Here is a 22,616-nt window from a genome sequence, read left to right as displayed (position 1 = left end):
GTTATATGCAATGAATGTTTGACGGTGCTGATGGGAAATGCAGTCTGAGGAGATGTTTAAACTACACCTCCCAGCAGCACCTCAGGAATGATGATCACAGTTTCCTCATTTTAATAGGTGCCACTATTTGCTCAGCCAGCCAGGGCTCATGCTACTTAAATCAACAGTTTTGTGGAGACAATGCACAGGCTCTCCAAGCACCGTGGGACTCAGACACCCTGCTGCTGAGACAACATCCATCTAAGCGCAGAGACACTTCACTTTGTTTTGTAAGTACCCAGGGGTGCAGAAAATAGGGCAACATGGAGGGGGAGGGGGATTAAAGAGAAAAGTAAAGAACTGTTGTTTTTTCTTCCCAATCTAAAATAATTCAGAGATTTTATGAGGAACAATGAGTCATGCTGCTCTATCGGGGGAACAAAGTTTTTGGACACGAGGTAGCGATTCAGTCCTCTTCCCCCTTGTGTGCGTAATGAAAAGCCTTTTAACTGTCACTGTTCACAGTCAGGAGGTCAGCGGCGAGGGGAAATCTGGACTGAGATTCGTAACAGAGCGTTTCCGACTGAAGTTCACCCGCACAGGCAGCTGCAGACAGGTCCTGCTGAATATTTAAAACCGCATTTAACGCTTAGTTAGGTTCCCAAAACTCAGTCGCAGGCTGACGGGGCAGGTATTAGGGATTGTGGTGGTGGGGGGGGGGGCGTATCCTGTCGGATTTCTTCAGTAAATCTACAGTGACTGCGGAGAGGATGTGCAATCAGAGCACAATCAGCGACCAATCAGCACGCACAGCGGTCCTGCAAGAGCGGTCGCAGTGACATCATCACAACGCTTAAGTCAAAAATGATGCGCCACGATCAGGAAGGACAGAAACTCATCTCTGTGAAAGGCAGGGAATCACGGAGGGTGGAATAAGGCACAGACAGGCAGAGACGGGGACAGAGCAGAGGGGGTCGGTCATACCGCTGTGAGGCACAGACAGGGGGACAGAGGAGAGGGCCGGTCCTGCACCTCACCTCGTTAAACGACGTCAGGTTGAGCTTTTTGGCGATGAACTTTTTGAGGTGCAGGACGGTGGCCTGCGCTGAGCACCGAATCCACTTCCTCTTCAGCCCTCTGAGCTTACTGCTGTTACACTCCAAACAGATACTGACCTGAGAGAGAGAGAGAGATACTGCTGTTACACTCCAAACAGATACTGACCTGAGAGAGAGAGAGAGAGAGAGAGAGAGAGAGAGAGAGAGATACTGCTGTTACACTCCAAACAGATACTGACCTGTGTGTGTGTGTGTGAGTGAGAGAGAGAGGGAGAGAGAGATACTGCTGTTACACTACAAACAGATACTGACCTGCGTGTGTGTGTGTGTGTGTGTGCGTGTGAGAGAGAGGGAGAGAGAGATACTGCTGTTACACTCCAAACAGATACTGACCTGTGTGTGTGTGTGTGTGTGTGTGTGTGGGAGAGAGAGAGAGAGAGAGAGAGATACTGTTGTTACACTCCAAACAGATACTGACCTGTGTGTGTGTGTGTGAGTGAGAGAGAGAGAGAGAGAGAGAGAGAGAGATACTGCTGTTACACTCCAAACAGATACTGACCTGTGTGTGTGTGTGTGTGTGAGTGAGAGAGAGAGAGAGAGATACTGCTGTTACACTCCAAACAGATACTGACCTGTGTGTGTGTGTGTGTGCGTGTGAGTGAGAGAGAGAGAGAGAGAGAGAGATACTGGTGTTACACTCCAAACAGATACTGGCCTGTGTGAGAGACACACACAAAGAGAGGGAGAGAGAGAAAATGAGAAAGCGATAAAGAGGAAAAAAAGAGAGATACTACTGTTACACTCCACACAGACGACCTGACCTGAGACCTGAGATTGAGAGATAGAGGAGAGCGAGAGAGAGCGAGAGAGAGCGAGAGAGCGAGAGAAAGAGAGAGAATAATACAGTGTTCCGCAGTCCTCGTTCAGTATTCCGTGCACAACCGTTATTTATCTTGCCGCACTAACATTTCCTCCTGCGCCCCCCCCCCCCCCCACCCCCTTACTTTCAGGCGCGTGTGCGTGCGCTAGCGAAATAGCTCCCCTCCGCACCCCCCCCCCCCCCACCCCAGAACTCAACTGTGTCTGAAATTGGAAACACAAGCAGGGCGGCGTGACTGGGCCACCGCCACCCGCCCTGGCTCTCTCACCGTGGAGCTGCGTCGGGCGAGCGAGACGGGAGACTCTCACTCTACACGCCGCAGAGCGCTACGCTAACGCGCCGATTTGAAAAAAAGAAACAAAGAAACAGCGCTCCTGAGGGCTCAAAAGGGCGAGGGGAGTACGTGCTGCAGCCGAACCGAACCAAGCCGATCGGAGCTAAAGCTGAAATTTACCTGTCCCGCCTGAACACCTGGAGCTCCGCTTCGGCTTTCCTCATTTCTATTCTAAGATTTTTTTAAAACCCCAAGCCTAATCTAAACCGAGAAGAAGCATTCACGACAACAACAACAACGACAACAACAAAAACCTCCACCAAACCCTGTTTTTCTGTTGCACTAAAACTTCAAATAACTTTTTAAGAAAAAAAAAAAGCATACGTTTTCCCAGAAAGCAGTGAAAGTAGACGGGCACTCAGAGAAGACTACTTTAGCACCTCCTGAGGACCCCGCTAACTGCTAAGCCACCCCACATCCCAGGAAGAGCCAACACCCGACCCTAACCCTACCAACCGCTAACTCTGCTCACTGCTGTTTGTATACGCTATTTTGTTTTATATGGAAAAGAGTTTATGTTTTTCCTAAGGCATTATTGGTCCTATTTGCCCAGTCCTAAAAGCTGATTTTTGATGTCCTTGTTTGGTAAAACGTCAGATGGTCATGCCCCAACACAAAATGAGCTATAACTTACCAACAGACTGTCCAATCCTCTCAAAACCGGTGTTTACTTGTCTGTTTGTTCATCTTGTCTGTGTTTCATAATGTCTGTTTTTGCGATGTACTTTGCAATGTGCTGTGAACCCTGTAATTGCTGCTTGCAGCTATATAAAAAAAAAACTGGGAGCCAGTTTTCATTCCTATACAGTAAACGAAACGACCAGCCTTGCATTTATATTACAACACTATATTACACTGCAGCATTCCTCAAGCGAAATCCATAAAAGGCACATCACAGAGAATATGTAAATAACCCGCCCCCCCCACATCCCACCCTGCGTGCAATCTAAATCACACCTTTTGTTAGCGTAGCTGCCATGAGTCCATATAGATTCAAAGCAATTTGTTTACTGTTAATGACCGCACATTCATTTGGTCAAAGCTTACACACGGAAGCGTGAATGTTAAGGGAAGAGGGAACGCGGCAGGGCTACGGTAATCGCGGCTAATTCTGCTACACGCTAGCAGCGTGCAGCGAGTCAGTGCATAAGAGACGCTCATGCATGTGACATGCACTGCGTTGACTAATGTTCTCTGATTTTTCTCCCCCCTCTTATTCCGCGTCACACATGATCACGCAGCACAAACAGAACCGTGTTTGCATTATTCAGTCCAATCTCATTCAATCAGAGCCACGCTTGAAAATAAGGTGCTGGTTTTCTCTCCCTCTCTCTGCCTCCCTCCCATATTCATAATAAATATGACTGAATGTGCTATGATACGAGTGGTGATAAACCAAAGCAGATAAACGGAGTATTTGTCCAATATACAGGCAAACTGGTAAACAGATAAAACACTTAAAGAGTTCTGCAATTCAGAAAATGACACCTTCCTCCCAAAAATGTAAAAGTTTGTGAGGAGTCTTTGCTACATTATGAAAATAAGTTTCTAAACGCAGTTATGGAGTGCTTGAGATGTACACCAAATAGCGGTGCAATCGGTCCATCCAATATCTGGGACACACACACAAGCCTATCCCAGCATGCATTGGTCAAGAGGCAGGTTATGTAGCCTAGAGAGGTGACCAATCCATCACACGGCACACTCAACATTCACTCACACGCTCTTACCAGGTTTCTGTTGAGTTACAAAATTTGGACGTTTTGCGATGCAAGAACGCGAGAAACAGCTTGTGCTGCTCATTACGTCATTGCTCGGTATGTGGTTGCGCGCGTTCTTTGCGTAATAGGCCTTAGCGTCAATAAAGATGAAGATGGCGGATCGCTACCTGCTCGTCGCTCCTGTGGTAGTCCTCGTCTTCCTCCCTCTTCTCCTCCCCCGTGTCCTTGTGGGCCCCGTCCTCCGATTTGAGGTCCCCTGGGTTGCCACGGGAGACAAAAAAAAGGTCAAGAGTCATCATCTTTTAAAAATGGAAAATCATTCCCTGATTGGTCCAGTGACTGCTGGCCCAGGGTCCCTGATTGGTCCAGTGATTGCTAGTCTTGTGGGAGGGCCATACTGATTTGCTTAGGAATGTGATTTTGTATTTGGCAGGGCTGCACAACCTTCAGGCAAAAAAACAACAACAAAAAAACAACCAACAAACCAGTTGCTAGCCGTCACTACCAATTTCTGTCTCAGCTCTTTCCTGTCACCATTAGAGATCATTACATTTTGGGACTAACTTACCGCCTAGATTTTCTAGTGAATCATGTTTCACAGGTTACGAAAATTTGTGATCTCTTTTCTGAGAGAGAAAGAAAGACAGAAACTGTGAGTGTGAGCGAGAGCAAGACAGAGAGTGAGAAAGAAAAACAGAAACAGTGTGAGAGAGAGAGCGAGAGAGAGAGAGAGCAAGAAAGCGAGAGAGGGTGAGACAAGAGACACAGCGAGAGAGAGAAAGAGAGAGAGCAAGAGAGAGAAAGAGAGACAGAGAGAGACAGAGAGAGCGAAAGAGAGACAGAGAGAGAGAAACAGAGTGAAAGAAGAGACAGAGAGAGAGAAAAAGAAAGAAAGACAGAGAGAGAGAAACAGAGAGTGAAAGAGAGACAGAGAGAGAGAAAGAGAGACAGAGAGAGAGACAGAGAGTATTCTCTGCTAAATAACCCTCCTGTCAGCCCGCTGAGAGACGGCTGAGGTAAATGGCTGAGGGGAGCAGAGGGAGCGAGTCTTCAGAAGAGCGTGAACCTTTTAGCTCAGCGCTGCTGGGTCTCTGGGGCTGAGGGGTGGGGGGGCCAGGGGGGGGCGGGGGGGGGGGGGGTATTCAGACACCCCCTAATCCTCACTCTGGGACAGGCAGTGTTCTCTCCATCAGCGCCCCGATCTCCGCGGGAATAAAGGGTACAAGCGTGGTTTCCACCCTCACTCTCTCCCAAAGCTGCAGTGTCACCCCCACTTTTAATCGATAACGCTTTCCCTTTGTTTTTTTTTTTTTAAATAACCAGCAATCCGACCGCAGGTAACGTTCTTTTAGAGCAGAACGAACAGTGACTGTTCTTTCTTCAGAAATCACAGCAATGGCAAATAAATGTAAAAATGTGTAATTTAATCTGTCGTTACTGGGTGCATACTGTGAGCTCACAGCTCACAGGGCTGCAGTGTCTGGTTTGTAGTCAGGGTTTCACGCTTCCACCAGAGGCATCAGCTAGTTCATTGATCTCATTTACTGCTTGGAGGAAAAAAAAGTGCAAAAAAAAAAACTGTCAAAGCTCTTCAGTAGCTGCAAATATAAAGAAAGACATTCATATATAAAGAAAGACAATTCATAAATTTGTGCCACAGAACCCACCGGTCCCTGGGCCCTGAGATTTCGGGTTCTGTGACGAGGTTGGGGGGCGAGAGAGGGAGTGGCCTGACGGATTGATTGACAGGCGAGCGAGCGAATGGGACGCTACCGTTGTGGTGGAAGCCCAGATGGGCCTTGGCACCGCACAGCTCGGCCTTCAAGTCCCCCGGAACCTCCATCCCCAGCTTCTGGTAGAAATCCCTCTGTTTCTTCACCTCCGCTGCGGGGGGGGGAGGGGCGCAAGCGTTCCGCAGTACATTCGGAAAAGACAGGGGGGGAAAGACAGGGGGTAGGGCGAGGGGGGGGGGGGGGGGGGGGGGGGTCAAACAAGAGCAGAACATCCTTTACTCAACTGGGACCCCCAAAAAAAATTTAATCTGAGCTGAGATGTCGAGAGCACAATCTGGGAATACAGGTTTTACTACATAGATTTTTCACTTGGGCTAATCAATGGCAAATCAATACAAATATAAAAAAAGCCAATAAGTCATGTCACTATGTCAGTTAATATGTATTATATATTATAGGTGACACAACCCTGACGAAAGTGTTTTACTGAGTTGGTAATTCAGGAAGGACTGCAAAGAATATGGGGGGAAAAAGGCCTGAATGTTTCACAGACAAATGTGTTCATGGTCGACAGATCGATTCTGTTCTCTGCACAGCGGGCGCAGCTCAGGGGCGCATACTGACCGTCCTGAAGACCCGGCACCAGTTTGTAGACGATGTCCTGCATTGTTCGGTCATGGCTACAAAAAACGGGAAAAGAGGAGAGAAGAAAACGTGACCAAAAGATGGTGGGGAAAAAGACAAGACAAGACAAATGTTTAATGCGTCTGATGTCACTTGATAAAATTTAAAGAATGGTTAAGCCCGAGTATATAGCTACAAGAGCTTAAAAAAAACAAGCTGACGGTTCTATATTTGGCCCTGACGCCAAGTTGCACCAGTTATAAGTGACTGACACAATGAAAACAATAAACTGCCGGTTATGATTAAAAGCACAAGCACAACAATAAGAGTTTTTATACGGTTTTACGTTCCCAGAATAGCATGTAACAATAGACAAAGAGATAAACCTGCAATCCCCCAGGGATCTAACTCTGCTTTGTTGGGTGAATATAAAGCACTAGAGGATGCGTCACTATTTTTTAAAATTCAAGTCAACAAAAAACATAATTATACAGTGTTTATTTTTGTCATCTGACTCATTAGTAAACAGATCAAAATGTGGCGACACTGAGGACAGCTCCAGTGCAAACATGTCTGCTGCTTTTTTATTTATAATAAATCGGTGACAGCTCAAAAAAGTGAAAATTGTCGCTTTTGTTTCCTGCGTGTTTGTGAAGTTCAGTCACCAAAATTTTGGGAACCCTGTTGGTTACCCATTCAGAAGGAGGAATGGACCTGCAGGCACGTCACCCTAAAATGTAGAACCCCTTGACGTCCCCGTTTGTGCCCAATGCCTAGATCAGAGGCCCTCAGTCCTGGTCCTGGAGCGCCACGGGGTGTTGCTGTCTTCACCCGTTTCTCAGCGCTGGAGCAGCACAGTGATTGGTCGGGTAAAGCGGTTGATCACACAGCTAACTCGGGTCACCTGGTTTCTCGGGTCTGAATCGTTTGCCGATCTCAAGGAGAAAACAGAAGCCAGCTGACTCTGCGGCTCTCCTGGACCAGTGAGCCACAGACTGACCCAGAGCCACGGTCCTGACTATAAATCCAAATGAGCGGCAGTAGTCATAGCAACATCCTATTTCCGAGGCATAACTTCGGATCGGAGGGGGAAACAATCACACACCCACGTGGTGTTAACCTCTCCCAAACAGGTTTAACGGTGCAAACCAAGCCCCAAACCTGCAAAGGGCTTCATCGTGTTGGCCAGCGTCTAAAACAGCTACGCAGCCCAGACGTTTCTGGGGCAAGATGCTGATGCGCCATTTAACTTGTTTAGAAACATTTTAATACAGCGCATGGGCTTGTTGTGATCTCATTAGTCAAGTCTTTCCCCCGCAGAACACAAGAGAGACGGCTATAAATAATGAAGCACAACAGAATTAAATGACCCGATCGACCCACGTCATCAGCACCATCATCATCATCATCATCATCATCATCATCATCTGAGCACACCCAGCTCACTGACTTGCAATAATGTTTCTGGGGTGAATGAAAACAAAATTTTAAAAGTGGCGAGAAATGTAATCTAGCTTTTGTGTCAAAAAACAAATGCAGGATTTTAAAGCGCAGCAGGTAAATTAGCGCATATGCAACACCTGCCTGACACCAGTCATCCCTCTCACTTCACCAAACTAACCACTCAACTCATTTACTGCTGGCACCTGGAGTCTGGCCTGCATCAGACACACTATATTACATTTTAGCCATTTAGAAGCCACGGCTACACAGTTCAAACCTTTTTTTTTTTTTTACGTATGACCCACTTATACAGCTGGGTATTTCACTAAAGCAGTTCAGGTGAAGTCCTTGCTCAAGGGCACAACGGCAGCATCTCGCCTGAGCACTAAACCTGCAACCTCAGGGGGTTTCAAAGCCCCTGGTTTCCCCTAACCGTTATGTCGCACTGCCCCCGGTGGCAGCGAGGTGAATGGCAGCCAGAGCGAGAGGCTGAAGCGCTCTGACGTAGCCGGGCCAAGCGGGCGGAACCGAGCCCGCGGGGTGCTGGCACGCCCTCTAGGGACGCTGGCATCGATGTTGGCATCGATGCCGGCACCGAGGCTGGCACCGAGGCTGGTGTCGACGCAGCACTGCTGACGGACAATGACTCAGCTCCTCCTGCAGAGACGAAGAGTCTCTCTCCGCTCCGCCATGCAGGGGTCAGAGGGGGACCTCTGGACTGGACTGGATGAATAATTCAGCTATGCCAAAACTAGCATTATAGTACTTTACAGGCATTAATGCTCTTATACAGGAAAACTTACATAGCTTTTGTATTTTTACCTAGTATCTATTTATACAGCTGGATGCATACTGAAGCAATGCAGGTTAAGTACTTTGCTCAAGGGTACAACGGCAGTGCCCTACCTGGGATTCGAACCTGCAACCTTCAGGTCACCAACCCCAGTTCCCTAGCAGTGAGTCAGCCAAGGTCAGCCAGTCCTATCACGGACGTCATGGACGATACAGAGCTGGGCAACACCAAGAGCAAAAGGTCACCTCCAGCCAGTTTATCCGAGCCTCATAACCTCAGCACTTTCTGACAGGATGTTTAATCCCTTAACATTCCGGGTTAAAAAAAGATACCGTTAACAGGCAGAAAAGATCCCGCGCTTCGGTGTCTCGGTTTGGGTGGATTACGTCAACCTTTAGAGCCACAAATACAGACAGATGGAAAAAGGAGCAGAGCGGCTCGCAGCATGGCACCGAACGACCTTTCTGCTCTAAAAGCACAGCGATGAAGCGTCGCCGCGCCATGTTCAATCTCCACGTTCAAGGGGCTTGATTGCCTGCACTTAGGCACTCCAGACAGGAGGGCGAGAGCAAAAAGGGTTTTTAGCAAGAAAGGTATGACGTCACTGATGCGTGTCTCTGGGAAGAAGGGCAAAAATATGGCGTGACTGAAACAGCAATCTTGAAACTTTTCTTTGGGGGAGGGGGGTTGTGGAGGGAGGGGGGGGGGGGCAAACACAACACACAGCACGCACCAAACTAAAACACGACATCTAACTGCATTTTGCCAACCTGATTATCATTGATTATACATTTGTTTTTTCTCCCAGCTATGGTAAATGAAAACAAAGTGATGTCAAACTAATGGCAGCTGTACAACTGTCTTAACCACCATGACAAATGACTAAAAAACAATAAAAAACTATTGAAAAAAAAAAAAACCATTGTACAGAACACTCCAAACTATTCCATTACTACTCCATTACAAACTATTCCATAACTACTCCATTACTTCTAACTGCATTTTGGCCCCCTGATTCCATTTCTTTTCCTGGGTATGATTTTTTTTTTTTTTAAACTAACAACAACAAAAAAAAACTAACTGAAATCATATTTAAACTAATGGTAGCTGCACTACTGTCTTGACCATGATGACTAATTACACTTTAATAACTGTGCTTGTTGCCTATTTGTTCTTGGAACTCCAGCAGGAGTCCAACATTCATTAAGAATGCAGAATCCTTAACATGGTTATGAGCAATAATAAAAAAATTCCTGCTGTGGTATATTTAGTATTGCTTATTAAAGAAAGAGACAAATAAAATGGGACATGAAAAAAAGCCTTTGTCTGTGTTGGTCAGGCTTATTGTTTCCGTAGACCTTGGTTGTTCCATAACTTGCTGGCTCCACAGAATTGCTGTGTACGTTACTGCAGAGAGATGGCAATTCCAAGGCAGACGGCACCCTCTACAGGCAGGAGGGTGAAGTGCAAGCTTATATTTGGGAATGACTCAGTGATGGGACATGTTTGAAAAACATGGGGTGGAGGGGGGGGGGTGTTAACAATCCAGGTGGCCCCCGACAGGGGTGCGATTAATCAGGATGAGGCAAGAGGTTTCATAAACCTGAAAATGGGCCTCAGTTCCGAAATATGTGTACGATGACATTTGACCATAAACGTGTGCAAGAACGTTTCCAAGAACATTTCGGCATTCATCATTTTTCTTATCTGTGTTTGTTCATGGCTGTTTCCTGATGCTAATCACATGAACAAGACTGGGCATAAAATCCACAAACAGCCAGCATTCCTCATCTCACACACCTGGGATATGCACAAAAAACAAAGGTCTGCAGGTGTGTAATGAATCTCATGTTGTTTTTTTGAACAAACTTTTTTTAAGAATGGGTTTGGGGCTGCAATGAGCTGTCACTCACCCACTGGTCTGAAGCACTCAGAATGTATTCCTCTCCACAGCAGACCATGACGGGTCCCTAATCTGTTCCTCAGCCCTTCCGTCTGATGAGCTCCATTCGTTCAATGCGACACAAATGGGCGATTTGGAGCTAAAACATCGCGCTTAAGGGGATCTTTAAAATGGCTTCTTCTCGAACCCCCAAACCCCATAACCAAGCGGAGTGGTTTTTTTTAAAACTCCGAAGTGCTGCAGGATCCACTCCAATGGCTCACTTTCTAACATTTCTCATTCAGACATTCAATCGATAATGCTGAGGTAAATCCTTTTTAAAAAAATATTTCTTTTAATATTTCGTACGAAAAAAAGAGATCCCGTTCTGAGAAGACTCTTCATGAATACAAAAAAAGAGAAGACTCTTCATGAATACAAGCACTGATCTGGGGACAGTTTGGTCATTTTGCCCATGATAGTAAGGATAATAACAGGGAAAAACTCATGCCACTCAGGATGGCTTTTAACCAATCCAAACTCAGCAGCTGCTCCAGGCCACGCCCACTCCGGCCCAACCTGCCACTCACCCGATGTACTGCAGGGGGTGGCTCTGGTGGATGACGATCCGGCAGGCGGGACAGGTGTTGTTCTCCTCCAGGTACTTCACCAAACAGCTCCGGCAGACTGTGGAGAGGCACAGGGAGAGGTCAGAGAGGAGGGAGAGGCAGGCACACACTCATAAAGCCTGCGAAGAGCAGGTTTTTTGGAATGTTATTTTCAAAATTCCAAGTCAGTGTTCTAGAACTCCACTGCTTTCACAGTTACCAGCAGTGATTGTGACATCAGCTTTAGAATGTTCAGTTCAGAACATTAAAATCACATATCTATACCTTAAAGAGTTAATTACACTCAGATATTTTTATTGTCTTATTTTCTTTCTTTCTAATCTTTATTTAACCAGAATAGGCTCATTGAGATTAAAAACTCTTTTTCAAGAGCGACTTGGTCAAGACAGGAAGCAGGAAGTCAATTGCACAGAGTTAGAGACAGGAAACATAATACAGCAAAGTGAATTAAAATCTAGATAAATATGGTAGGCTACATGGCACCAAAGTTAGCCATTATTTTTTATTACTTCCGATTAAACAACCAATGTACCGGAAAAGCAAAGGCTACCTCTGGACATGATACAGACAGCACGATTGGCTCAAACACCAGGAAACATCAGAGACAGCGTATTTGAGACCTGAGTATTCACAAGAACTATTTCCCTCTCGCTCTTATCATTTACACAGATGCACGTGTGCTTTTGTGCTGTAAATAGCTCTGGGTGAGAGCTTCCACTGTATCAGTGTACTGAGAGGACAGGAAGTTTGGATGGGGAGAACAGGCTGTGGTTCAGTCCTTCTGTCTAAGAGTCCTGCACAGGGCTGAAACTGATTTCCCATGTTTTTTTTTTTCAACTTAAAATAAGAAATCAATTTAGACCCAAAAAACCAGGGGCGAGATCAGTTAACTGTGGAAACAACAGACTCTGTGTGTGCCCAGGAGCAGGGTCCAGACCCCCTGACAGACCTGACAGATCCAGCACTGAGTCAAGCCAGGTCTCTCATTACACAACCTTACATTAACAGCTCTCTCTGTGTGTGGAGAAAAAAATAAAAATGTTGATGTGCACACCTACGACTGTGACAGCTGGATGTCTGGTCGTGGGAACTCCACAAAAATGACAGTAAATGGATAGATTCTGCAGAAATTGGAGATGATCTCACCATCCTCAAAGCTCTAAAAGTTCAGGTAAAGTAAAGGTCTCCCTCTTGTGGACAACACTGGTACCCACACTCTAAATGTTTAATGTATGCTCTTGCTGGTGCACTAAGGTCCAATGTTCAACCTGTTTATTAAAAGTTCCACCCAATGGAAATCAGTGTGACCTCAAAATCCATCAAACATGCCTAATTGCACATCAGTTCATTTTAAAGTATTCCACAAAATGGCAAAAATAAAAGCATTACAGCTAAGTTATACTTTCAGCACTGAGCAAATTAACATCATTAGACAATAACATTATATCATTGCTGTGGCATTACTGTTAGAACCAGACTGGAGTTAGCCTGGCCTTTCAACCAAAATGAGTCCTGTTTTGCATTCCGTAACCTTACGATAAGGGCACTCTTCCCTCTGGCCCAAACATTAAGTCCAGAGGCTCAGCACAGTGATGGGGACACTGTGCTGTGGGAGGTGCTGTTCTTTTTAAGGGGCACTGAACTGAACAGCCCTGACTCACTGCAGTCATTTAAAGACCCCGTGGCACTTTAAGAGCAGGGCTGCTAAACCCAGCGCCCTGGTCCTTCCCATGAATAGTGGCTGAATGCGCATCAGTGGGAACGCAGTGATCATTCAGAACGTGTGCACAGTCAGATCCAATAACAGCCAACCAATCAGATTCCAGTACATCTGCCATAACATGGTCCTGCACACACCCGTGAAGTATACAGCTGACCAATCACATTCCTGTACAACGTGGTCCTCCACACACCCGTGAATTATACAGCTGACCAATCGCATTCCAGTACGACATGGTCCTCCACACAGCTGTAAATTATGCAGCTGACCAATCACATTCCTGTACAACATGGTCCTCCACACAGCTGTAAATTATACAGCTGACCAATCAGATTCCAGTACAACATGGTCCTCCACACACCCGTGAATTATACAGCTGACCAATCACATTCCTGTACAACATGGTCCTCCACACACCCGTGAAGTATACAGCCGACCAATCACATTCCTGTACAACATGGTCCTCCACACCCCCGTGAATTATACAGCTGACCAATCACATTCCAGTACGACATGGTCCTCCACACAGCTGTAAATTATACAGCTGACCAATCACATTCCAGTACGACATGGTCCTCCACACACCCGTGAATTATACAGCTGACCAATCACATGCCTGTATATCTGCCATAACATGGTCCTCCACACACCGGTGAATTACAAGGTGCGGTACATCCGGTGCCACCAGGGCTGACCCACATCGTATTTCTCCCGGCTGCCGCGTTCAGCGTTCCAGCCGCCTGAACGTCCTGCTGAACCAACAGGGAGCCTCAGACTCACACTCTTATTTACGAGCTGCAGTTCATCCATTACAGGCCTGGTAACTTACGCAATAAACTACTGCTCCCTCAAAGTTCATTCTGGTATCCATTAAGGCTCTGTTCCAGCGAGCGTTTTGGTGATGCAGTTTAACAAGAAGACCACAGAGCACCAAATCGTCACAGTGATGTCAAAAACTACCATATGGTTTTCATTTGGATTCATAACTTAAATCTCTTACGCACATTAGACTGTGTTCCTTTCAGAAAAATAAGGTCTAGGCTTTCTGAGAGACTTTAGAAAGCCAGTTCAGTTTCCATTTTGTACAAGTAATGAAATGAAAAAATAACCGCAGATCCTCTAAAAAGGGCAAAAAACACAACTGCACAGATAAAAAAATACGCTACCAAAAAAGTAATGATTATTTAGAACTGTAAAATTTGGCAGTTAACAGTGAAAGTTCAAAAAGCAGAACAGCTCAGAGAAAGGAAGAGAACAGGATGTTGAGCAACGGCTGTCTTTCTGACATGCGACCACACAGTGGCGCCACAGAGCAGCCATTCACCTCAGTTGAACCCGGTCTCCACGGACAAGCTACGTGCCCAGGGCAAGCACAGACACAACAGCACTCTCAGTTTAGCAGGTCCAGGGAGAGGAACGACAGAAACAGCCTGCTCTCCTGGAAAATGCTGCAAAGTATTGCTGAACAAATTCCCAACAAAACTTTCTATGTGAGGGGTGGGACTACCTCAGTCTCCCTTAGATAGGTTTCAACCAGCTGAAGTCAAGCCAATCAAATGATTCCCATTTTATTATTATTATTATTTTTTACATTTTCTCTTTTATAAATTTCACTATGCAGTGCGTTCCCATTAAAATCGTTTGTGTCGCTCAAACCTTGGTTTTTAGACCGTAGCCCAGGTTTCTGCGGTGTCAGCAGTGTACCAGCAGGCAGGCTTTAAACGAGGGGGTCATGCGAGGTCAAAGCGCGACAGCTTTCACTGCCGGCGTTGCCAGATCCCAGTGATTATATCCCCCCTTTACAGCTGACTTTCCCCACCCCCCAGCCTTCTCACCGACTCCCAGAGACTTTCACTCTGAATGTTTCACTGCATCTTTTTCTCTTTCCTTTTCTGCGCACTTTTTATCCTGGGAAGCGAATTACCATTACATACCGAAGAATTTGTTTGGATCTGGGAGATTTCGCACGCAGCTGGTGTTTTGGGTGTAAGCTTCGGGGCAGCCGCAAACCAGTACAACCAATCTCACTTTCAGTTAAGCCATGGCAGTTTTCCGTGCTCTACAATTTTCCTTTTTTTTCTTTCTTTCTTTCTTAGTTTTCTACATTTATCTGTTGGCCCGAGGTGCGGGGCGAGACAGGCACTCACAGGTGTGCAGGCACTCGGTAACCGTGGTAGCGTCGATCAGGTACCCCTCACACAGTCGACAGGTGATGTGGGCGTTGATGTCCCACAGTTGGATCTTCCGGGTCAGCATCTCGGAGTTCTGCACGGAGACAGGGAGGGAGAGAGCGGCGCATTGACCCTTTAAGGTGTGACATCACAAACACGTGGTCAGAATGCTCTTAACCGAACATTCCAGTGCTGATGTCACAATCGCTGCTGGCGGCTGAAAGCAACAGAGTTCTAGAACACTGACTTAGAACTTTGAAAAAAGGAAGGGCCAATAACGTCATTTAGCCAACACTGCTATTCAAAGTAACTCCCAGTAAATGCATTTAGTTAAGTTTGGATGAGATGCCTTAACAGCAAACAACATCACTGCCAGCAAATCCCTGAAATCAGTGCAGGTAAAACAGGTGCTAGCAGCAACAACAGTACTAAAAACATTCAAAAATAAAAATACGAAACCTTCAGTGCTTTTTTTCGTTTGTGTGGCAACAGGTCCTGGATTGGGACTGCACTCATATAATTAGCCTAAATGTGCTTTCTGGACTGTTTGCATGGACCCAACTCCAATAATCACTAAAATGATAATCATCATCTCCTTGGTTATTACTGCCAATAATCACTAAAATGATAATAATCATCTTCTTGGCTATTATCGCCTATAATCACTAAAATGATGATCGGATCTTCACACCCATGGTGTGATTTCCTCCTGCCGCAGCAGAGCAGCGCATGCAGAGCAGCGTAGGGATCAGTTCAGGAGCTCAGAAACAGGCGGGCTGGGCTCTCGCCCCAAACCGCGCGCGTGCCGTCCGCCGCGGCGCCGTCCCCCCGGCGAACGCTGCAGCTGCTCCCAGCATTGGCGGGATTCCAGGCCACGCCCCTGCTCTTCTGGGGCGGGGCCCTCCCCTGGCTGCAGCCACACCACGGGCGCGCTCGTAAATCACAGGCACGATTGCGTCACCGCGTTTAGCATCCCGACGCTGAGCGCCCTGATATCGCCCTGGGACGTTCCTGGTCAAAGAGCAGGGCGTGTATACTAACCAAGACATCATTTTTATGCTTCTCAAACTGTTTATTTATTCAGAATTCTACTGCCAGAGGGCTGCAAGTTTGAAAAAGTAATCTGTGTTAAGGCACAAGGGATGAAGAATGCTTAGAGAATAAACAGAGTGAAGTATTGTGGGAGAATAAACACAGAGAGTGAAGGATTCTGGGAGAATAACCACAGAGAATGAAGGATGCTGGGATTAAACATAGAGAATGAAGGATTATGGGAAAGTAAACACAGAGTGAAGGATTATGGGAGAATAAACACAGTGAAGGATTATGGGAGAACAGACACAGAGTGAAGGATTATGGGAGAATAAACGCAGAGAGCGACAGCAGCGTGGCAGGGCGCAGTGGAGCATTGTGGGAGAACGAAGCGGACAGCGACAGAGCAGCTTACCCCCAGTGCTGCCATATGTTTATCGTGGACGGTCCGGGAGCCACCTCTACTCCAGCAGCTGAGCAGCAGCGTTAGCTGAGCATGGCAGACCTGCCCTCATGAGGCTGAGAGAGAGAGAGACAGAGAGGTCAGTAAGAGGGTCATTACCATCCTGAATATCAGCAGCAGTAGTCATAGCTGCAGTTATAGTAGTAGCTACAGTAACAGTCATAGCAACAGTTGTAGCAACAGTTATAGTAGCAGTTATAGTAGTAGTAATAGTAGTAGTTACAGTAGCAGTTATAGTAGCAGTTATAGCAGCAGATATAGTAGCAGTTACAGTAGCAGTTACTGTAGCAGTTATAGTAGAAGTTACAGTAGCAGTTATAGTAGAAGATACAGTAGCAATTATACTAGAAGTTACAGTAATAGTTATAGTACCAGTTATAGCAGCAGATATAGTAGCAGTTACTGTAGCAGTTATAGAAGTTACAGTAGCAATTATACTAGAAGTTACAGTAGTAGTTATAGTACCAGTCATAGTAGTATTTAACAGTGGTACTGTAGCAGTTACTGTAGCAGTTATCGTAGAAGTTACAGTAGCAGTTATAGTAGAAGATACAGTAGCAATTATACTAGAAGTTACAGTCGTAGTTACAGCACCAGTCATAGTAGTATTTAACAGTGGTATCAGTAGTAAGGGTCCATACAAAGTCAAGTCAAATTCAGGAATATAAAAGAACTGAAATATCTTCAAAGAATATCATGTTAACTTTTAAATTCATGAGATGAATTTAATTTAACATCCTCAGCCCGGGTGGTAGTGGCAGTGCTACTCATGGGTGAACATTTTTTAAAGAACAGCTGTGAAATGACCATTTCTGCTGAATTCTGAGGGGGAAATTAATATTTCTTCCTGTTGCTTTATTACATTAAATTATTTTCCTCATTATGCTATATTACTAGGGGGATTATTTGGCCTGTTTTGTTATATTGGGGGGGGGTTGTAAGCCCTCCACCCCATAAATAATTACAGCCTTGGTGGTATTAGTACAGCAAAGTAATTAGCAATATTAACAATAATAACAGCAGTAACATTAACAACAAGAACAGCCACCACCAGCTGATGCCCTTACACAGGGTGGCTTTGAAAGCGTGTGCGTCTGACATGATTAATTCCACCGGCAGTCCTGCTCTCCCACCCCCCCAATTAAACCCGCTTTGAATGTACAAGATCACTTCCCCAACACGACCTCCAAACCACAAACCAGCGCCGTGACGCCTTCCGCCATGTTTCTCTGCGTCGCTCGAAACCGCTGGTCACGTGCCAGGTCTCTCTCTCTCTGCCTCTCTCTCTCTCTCTCTCCCTCTCATTCTCTCTCTCTCTCTGCCTCCCTCTCACTCTGTCTGTCTGTCTCTCTCTCTCTCTCTCTCTCTCTCTCTCTCTCTCTCTCTCTCTCTCTCTCCCTCTCATTCTCTCTCTCTCTCTCTCTCTCTCTGCCTCTCTCACTCTCTCTTTTTCTCTCCATTAGGATATAAATAATTATTAGTTTTTTTGAGTGACAACTACCCTTCGGCATCTAGTATGTTCTGACCCAACCTGACCCCCCCACCCCCCCCACCCAAGAGCACTTAACCACAATGACACCCCTCCCCCTCCAACCCCAAACACAATCCCTTTCAATGTCCAAAAACGCTAAGCTTATTCTGTCCTTGAAATGACCTTCAGCAGAAGTGCTGACAGCACACCCGGTCAGCTCCACCCATGCACACATTCAAACAGAGAAATGTCCTTTTCCCCCTGCTTACAGCGAGGTAGGCGTTCATGTTTTTAACAACAAACAAACAATAAGAATCCTTCTGAATGTAAAAGCACTGCCTGCATTATGCATGGATACAGACGCATCAGAGCTTCAATGTAGGTTCACACAATGAACACAAGCCACGTAAATGAAGGGTTGCGAAGGGTTCAACAAAAAGGCATTTCAGAAACCCCCCCAAACTTTCACCTGGATAACGCTACCAATAAATATTGGTTTCCATGACAACAACCCATCACTGGTGGGATCACCATGCAGTGGATCGTGATTGGTGGACTGGTGTATTAGATCCCCACAGTGTAGATGACGGGCGCAGCTCGTAGTGTGCGGTCAGTATTAATCCTGCCAGGCCCCCCCATTTGCTCTATCCGGAGATCCTGGGCTTTGCCCGAGTAAAAATAGGGGCTGTCGTATCCCTCAGCGACTCCCACGTGCCCGTCCTGCACAGGAGGAGCATTAATCAGACGTCCCGGCCCAGCCCACAGGCTCACCCCGAAATCACTCTGCCGGGGACACACCATCCGAAGAGCACAGCTGTCGGGGGTGAACTTCTGCATGTGGGCTGCGTTATTTTTTTGGGGGGGTTTTTGACCCACTTTTGACCAAAGCGCGTTAGTGTGGGCAGCCTCACAGAGAGAGGGAGCGAAGAAAGAAACCTTCCCTCCGGACTTCTGCAGCTACGCAAGGCTTGGGGAACGGGACATGTTAAAATAAAACCAGTTCCCTTAAAGTCTTTATCCCCGCCTTCTAATGGCAATGCTCAAGCAGAATATGAAATCTGCTCATTTGATTTATCTATTTTGAGTACTCTGAGTTCTTACGGCATTTCAGAAGGGATACTCTGAACTGGAGGTGCTCAGTACTACATACAGCCTACTCACTCAGCATCTCCAGTTTAACTTGGCAGGACTGAGGTGAGTTAGAGTGACACACAAATCAGACCTGAGGTTAGCGTCTGTGTATAACTCAGCGTTGGGCATCTTCCTTTTTCACACCATGAGTGTAACACTGCCCACTCGCTGGCTGATTTGGGTCGCTGGTTCACACCGAGAGAGAGAGAGAGAGAGAGCGAGAGAGTGAGCGAGCAAATCCTGCGCCCTAAACGGATTAACCCACAGACACGGGTTCAAAGAAAAATCTATTGACCCGTTCAAGCCAGAGCACCCGGAGGAACAGCCCTGCCCGGCAAAGTTGGGCTCCCGAATTAGTCTCAGGTGCCAGGAGGTCTCGCAAGTACTTGCGCTTTTCACATCCACCGGGAGGCTGAGACAGCAGTGTGCAGCTCGGCGAGCCTAAATGTCAAGCCTAGCGCAAGCGTGAAAACGGTTTGAGATGCAAACTAAGGAACTGCATCCTCAAAATGCTAATATATTTTTAAAAAACAGGATACCGCACACGGAATACAGACGCATAAACAACTCTCAAGAAATAGTAAACATCCGGAGCACGGTGATGGGGACACTGTGCTGTAGGAGGTGCTGTCCTGAGGATGAGATGACAAACCAAGGTTCTGACTCACTGTGGTCATGAAAAGATCCCATGGCACTTTTCTAAAGAGGAGAGGTGTTAACCTGCTCAAGTTCTCAGGTGACCCACCTGGCCAAACACAGGTCAAATTAAAAAAAGGAAACAATGAAGAGGCTCATTTTGACTCAAGCTCTGTACAAACTGAGGTTTGCCAGCACAAGCCTTGCATGAATCGATGTCCTCCAGGGCAACAGAAGCATGGAAAGCCCTGTTCCTGTCTATTCTATGGATGCAACAAAACAGTTAAACGTACCACTACAGTATGCCTACTTTCCATGAGTGGATAAAATTCAAATTCAAGCCCTGTAACTCAGTGCATGTCTTAACCTTGTTCCAGCATTCCGCACCACCAACTCACCTCCGAGCCGCCCTCCCACGGCAAATCAAAAAGAGCGAAACGCGTAACTTTCCAGAGTGAAAATGTTAAAAAAATCGAACGGTCCGCCGCAGAGCCCCGCCCACACCGGGGTTACCGCTCAGAGCGCGCAGGACGGCGGCGCGTCCCACGCCATCGAACCGCGTGCGGCTTCCGCTGTGACTAAGCAACCCACAGCGCCGGAGCGTAGGCCCCCCCCGCCGTGATTCACTGCCTGTTTGAGCATTCAGCGCCGCGAACGTGGGGGGGGGGGGGGGGGGCAGGGAGTCGGGTCTAAAGCGGGCTGGGGGGGTGGGGGGGGGGGGAGGGCGGGGAGTCGGGTCCAAACCGAGCCAGACACGTCTGACAGAGCGTCAGCTCAGCAGCAGGCACGATCCCCCAGCAGAATGCTAACGGCCTGCTCTCAGCGTCGAGGCGTCAGCACGCCAGCCGGCCAGGGCTTGTGCTCATAAAGCGTCTCTGAGGCGCTGGGGGGGGTGTGTGTGTGTGGGGGGGGGGGGGGGGGGGATGTGGGGGGGGGGATGTGTAGGAGCGGTTTGGAACAAGCCCCAACGCCAGCGAAGCTCAAACCTGGTCACACAGGGCCCACAGCGGATGCAGGCTTCTTTTCCAGCGTGGAAACCAGCCAATCACAGATCACAGTCTTGAGAACTTTAAAGCAATTGGTACTGCTGGACAGACCGTAGTTCCATTCCATTGCGTTACTGGCATTAAGCACGGTTATTCACAGCAGCTTACACTACTTTTTGCCTTTTTTTATGCACAGTATCCATTTATACAGCTGCATATTTCAAAGAAGCAATCGGGGCTGTACCTTCCTCAAGGATACAGTAACGACCTAACCTGGGAATCAAACCTGCAACCTTTATGCCACATTGCTGCCCCATGGTTGGTCTGAACCGTGACTTGAATATCCGCAGAAAGAGCCAATCAAGAGAGAGGAGCCGAAAACCGATTACCAAAAGTAGCTGATCTGACAGAATCATCCGGAAAAGGTGTTTTCTGCGGTTAAATTCTTCTGAGAGAGAGAGCGCACAGGAAGTGCGTGTGCCCACTGTGGCAGCTGTAAGGATCCTGCGTGAGTGGGGCTTGATTCTGCTGGGGGGGGGGGGGGGTTATTCTCAGAACCTGGGTGTGAGTGGGGCTTGATTCTGCTGGTGGGGGGGGGGTTATTCTCAGAACCCGGGTGCACGGAACGCTGGCCTGCATGAGCAGTGGCAGTCAGAGAGACGCTCCTGATGCAGAGCCAGGGTGTGTGCGGGAGGCCTGGCCCCAAGTCGCCTCCAGTCACGCGTCAACTAGGACATTTCTTCTCCAACAGCGGGGTTTACTGCATGAGAGCCAATGTCCCTAAAATCCAGCAGCTTGGCCCAGCACAGAACCAGGGGAGCATGGGTTTCATTTCATATTCCTCCATTTGGCAGTGGTGTCGCTGATGGGATGTTTTTGGAGGTGAATGAAGGGGTGGTGTGGATCCTCTGTCCTTGGAGGGGGGGGGGGTGGATTCTTTTTATAGCTGGGTGCCCCCTCCGACAGCCATCTGCCAGATGAATGGGTCCCCCCCCCGTGCCCGATAGGGACAGAACTCGAGCTGGGGACAGACAGGTGGGTTTGCACACAGAATCAAACATCTGACCCTTTACCCCCCAGCACTGCTGCAGTGAAACGGCAGGTCTAGTTCACACTGACGCACGGCGACCGTTTGACACACTCAAGCTGCAGAACCGAAAGGACAAGAGAGGGATCTCGAGGGTCAGAGCACCTGACCCGAACGGAACCACAGACAGGGAACTGACGTCACGTGTCACATGACTGAAGACTTTCAAAGCTGGTTCCCCCCCTCCCCAACTCACAAAGCAAAGATCTGGAAGAGCTCTAGAACAGGGATTCCCAACCAACTGGGTGTGAGGCCTAGTGGGCAATGAGAGTACTGCAGGAGGGCTACCACACCGGTCCCAAAAAGGCTGAGGGTCGAGTTTGGAATAAAAGAGGGGGGGGGGGGGTCACTGAACAGTATTTAGGCCTACATATCAAGTGGGTCATGGGATGAGGAAATTTGGGAAAGCCAGCTCTGAAGTGGACTTCACTAAGGTTCAACAGAGCAAGGACCCCTAGAAGCGAAGAAAAGGGAAACACTAGACAGCTTATTTCTGCAGGTATCGACACGACCAGCTCCTCCAGCGACACACCCTGCATCTTCGCAAACAGAGCCCGCGCCACTCTGTTACCATTCTGAAACACTCTTTCTGCCGCAGAAACCTAATAGTCAATGTTCAGGATTAAGGAGGGCAGGAGAGCAGATGAAGAAAACGCTGAAGGAACCCGCAAATCGATCGTTTAAAATAAGACAGAGGAACCACGGCTGAGCGCAAAAAGATTAGACAGACAGAAGGATCCGCGAGGCAGTCGCGTCGAGCAAAACAATTACCAGCGAAGAAACAGGAGAGCGGGGGGATAATTAGGCTAACCGCTCGTTGTTGCGCAAGCCATAATAATCGGT

General features: G+C 47.4%; 1 protein-coding gene across 3 annotated transcripts in view; it reads right to left on the bottom strand.

The window, feature by feature from the left end:
* LOC118227971 (polycomb group RING finger protein 3-like) overlaps positions 1 to 22,616 on the bottom strand; it is a 33,947-nt gene that overhangs the window by 1,060 nt on the left and 10,271 nt on the right. Inside the window, exons 2-8 of one of the 3 annotated variants that reach the window (XM_035419113.1) lie at positions 16,415 to 16,518; positions 14,944 to 15,061; positions 11,038 to 11,134; positions 6,330 to 6,385; positions 5,746 to 5,856; positions 4,140 to 4,228; positions 1,017 to 1,154 (exon numbers count right to left, since the gene is read on the bottom strand). In XM_035419113.1, the coding sequence (XP_035275004.1) occupies positions 1,017 to 1,154; positions 4,140 to 4,228; positions 5,746 to 5,856; positions 6,330 to 6,385; positions 11,038 to 11,134; positions 14,944 to 15,061; positions 16,415 to 16,429 (624 nt within the window). In that variant the 5' untranslated portion in view covers positions 16,430 to 16,518. Of the gene's footprint in view, positions 1 to 1,016; positions 1,155 to 1,558; positions 1,670 to 4,139; positions 4,229 to 5,745; positions 5,857 to 6,329; positions 6,386 to 11,037; positions 11,135 to 14,943; positions 15,062 to 16,414; positions 16,519 to 22,616 lie in introns of those variants that run through there. The other 2 variants (XM_035419111.1, XM_035419114.1) reach the window with 2 other exon arrangements.

Source organism: Anguilla anguilla, chromosome 5 (genome assembly GCF_013347855.1).
Source record: "Anguilla anguilla isolate fAngAng1 chromosome 5, fAngAng1.pri, whole genome shotgun sequence".
NCBI classification, from domain to species: Eukaryota; Metazoa; Chordata; class Actinopteri; order Anguilliformes; family Anguillidae; genus Anguilla; species Anguilla anguilla.
The sequence above is the reverse complement of the archived record's forward strand: the minus strand, read 5'-3'. Positions and strand labels throughout refer to the sequence as shown.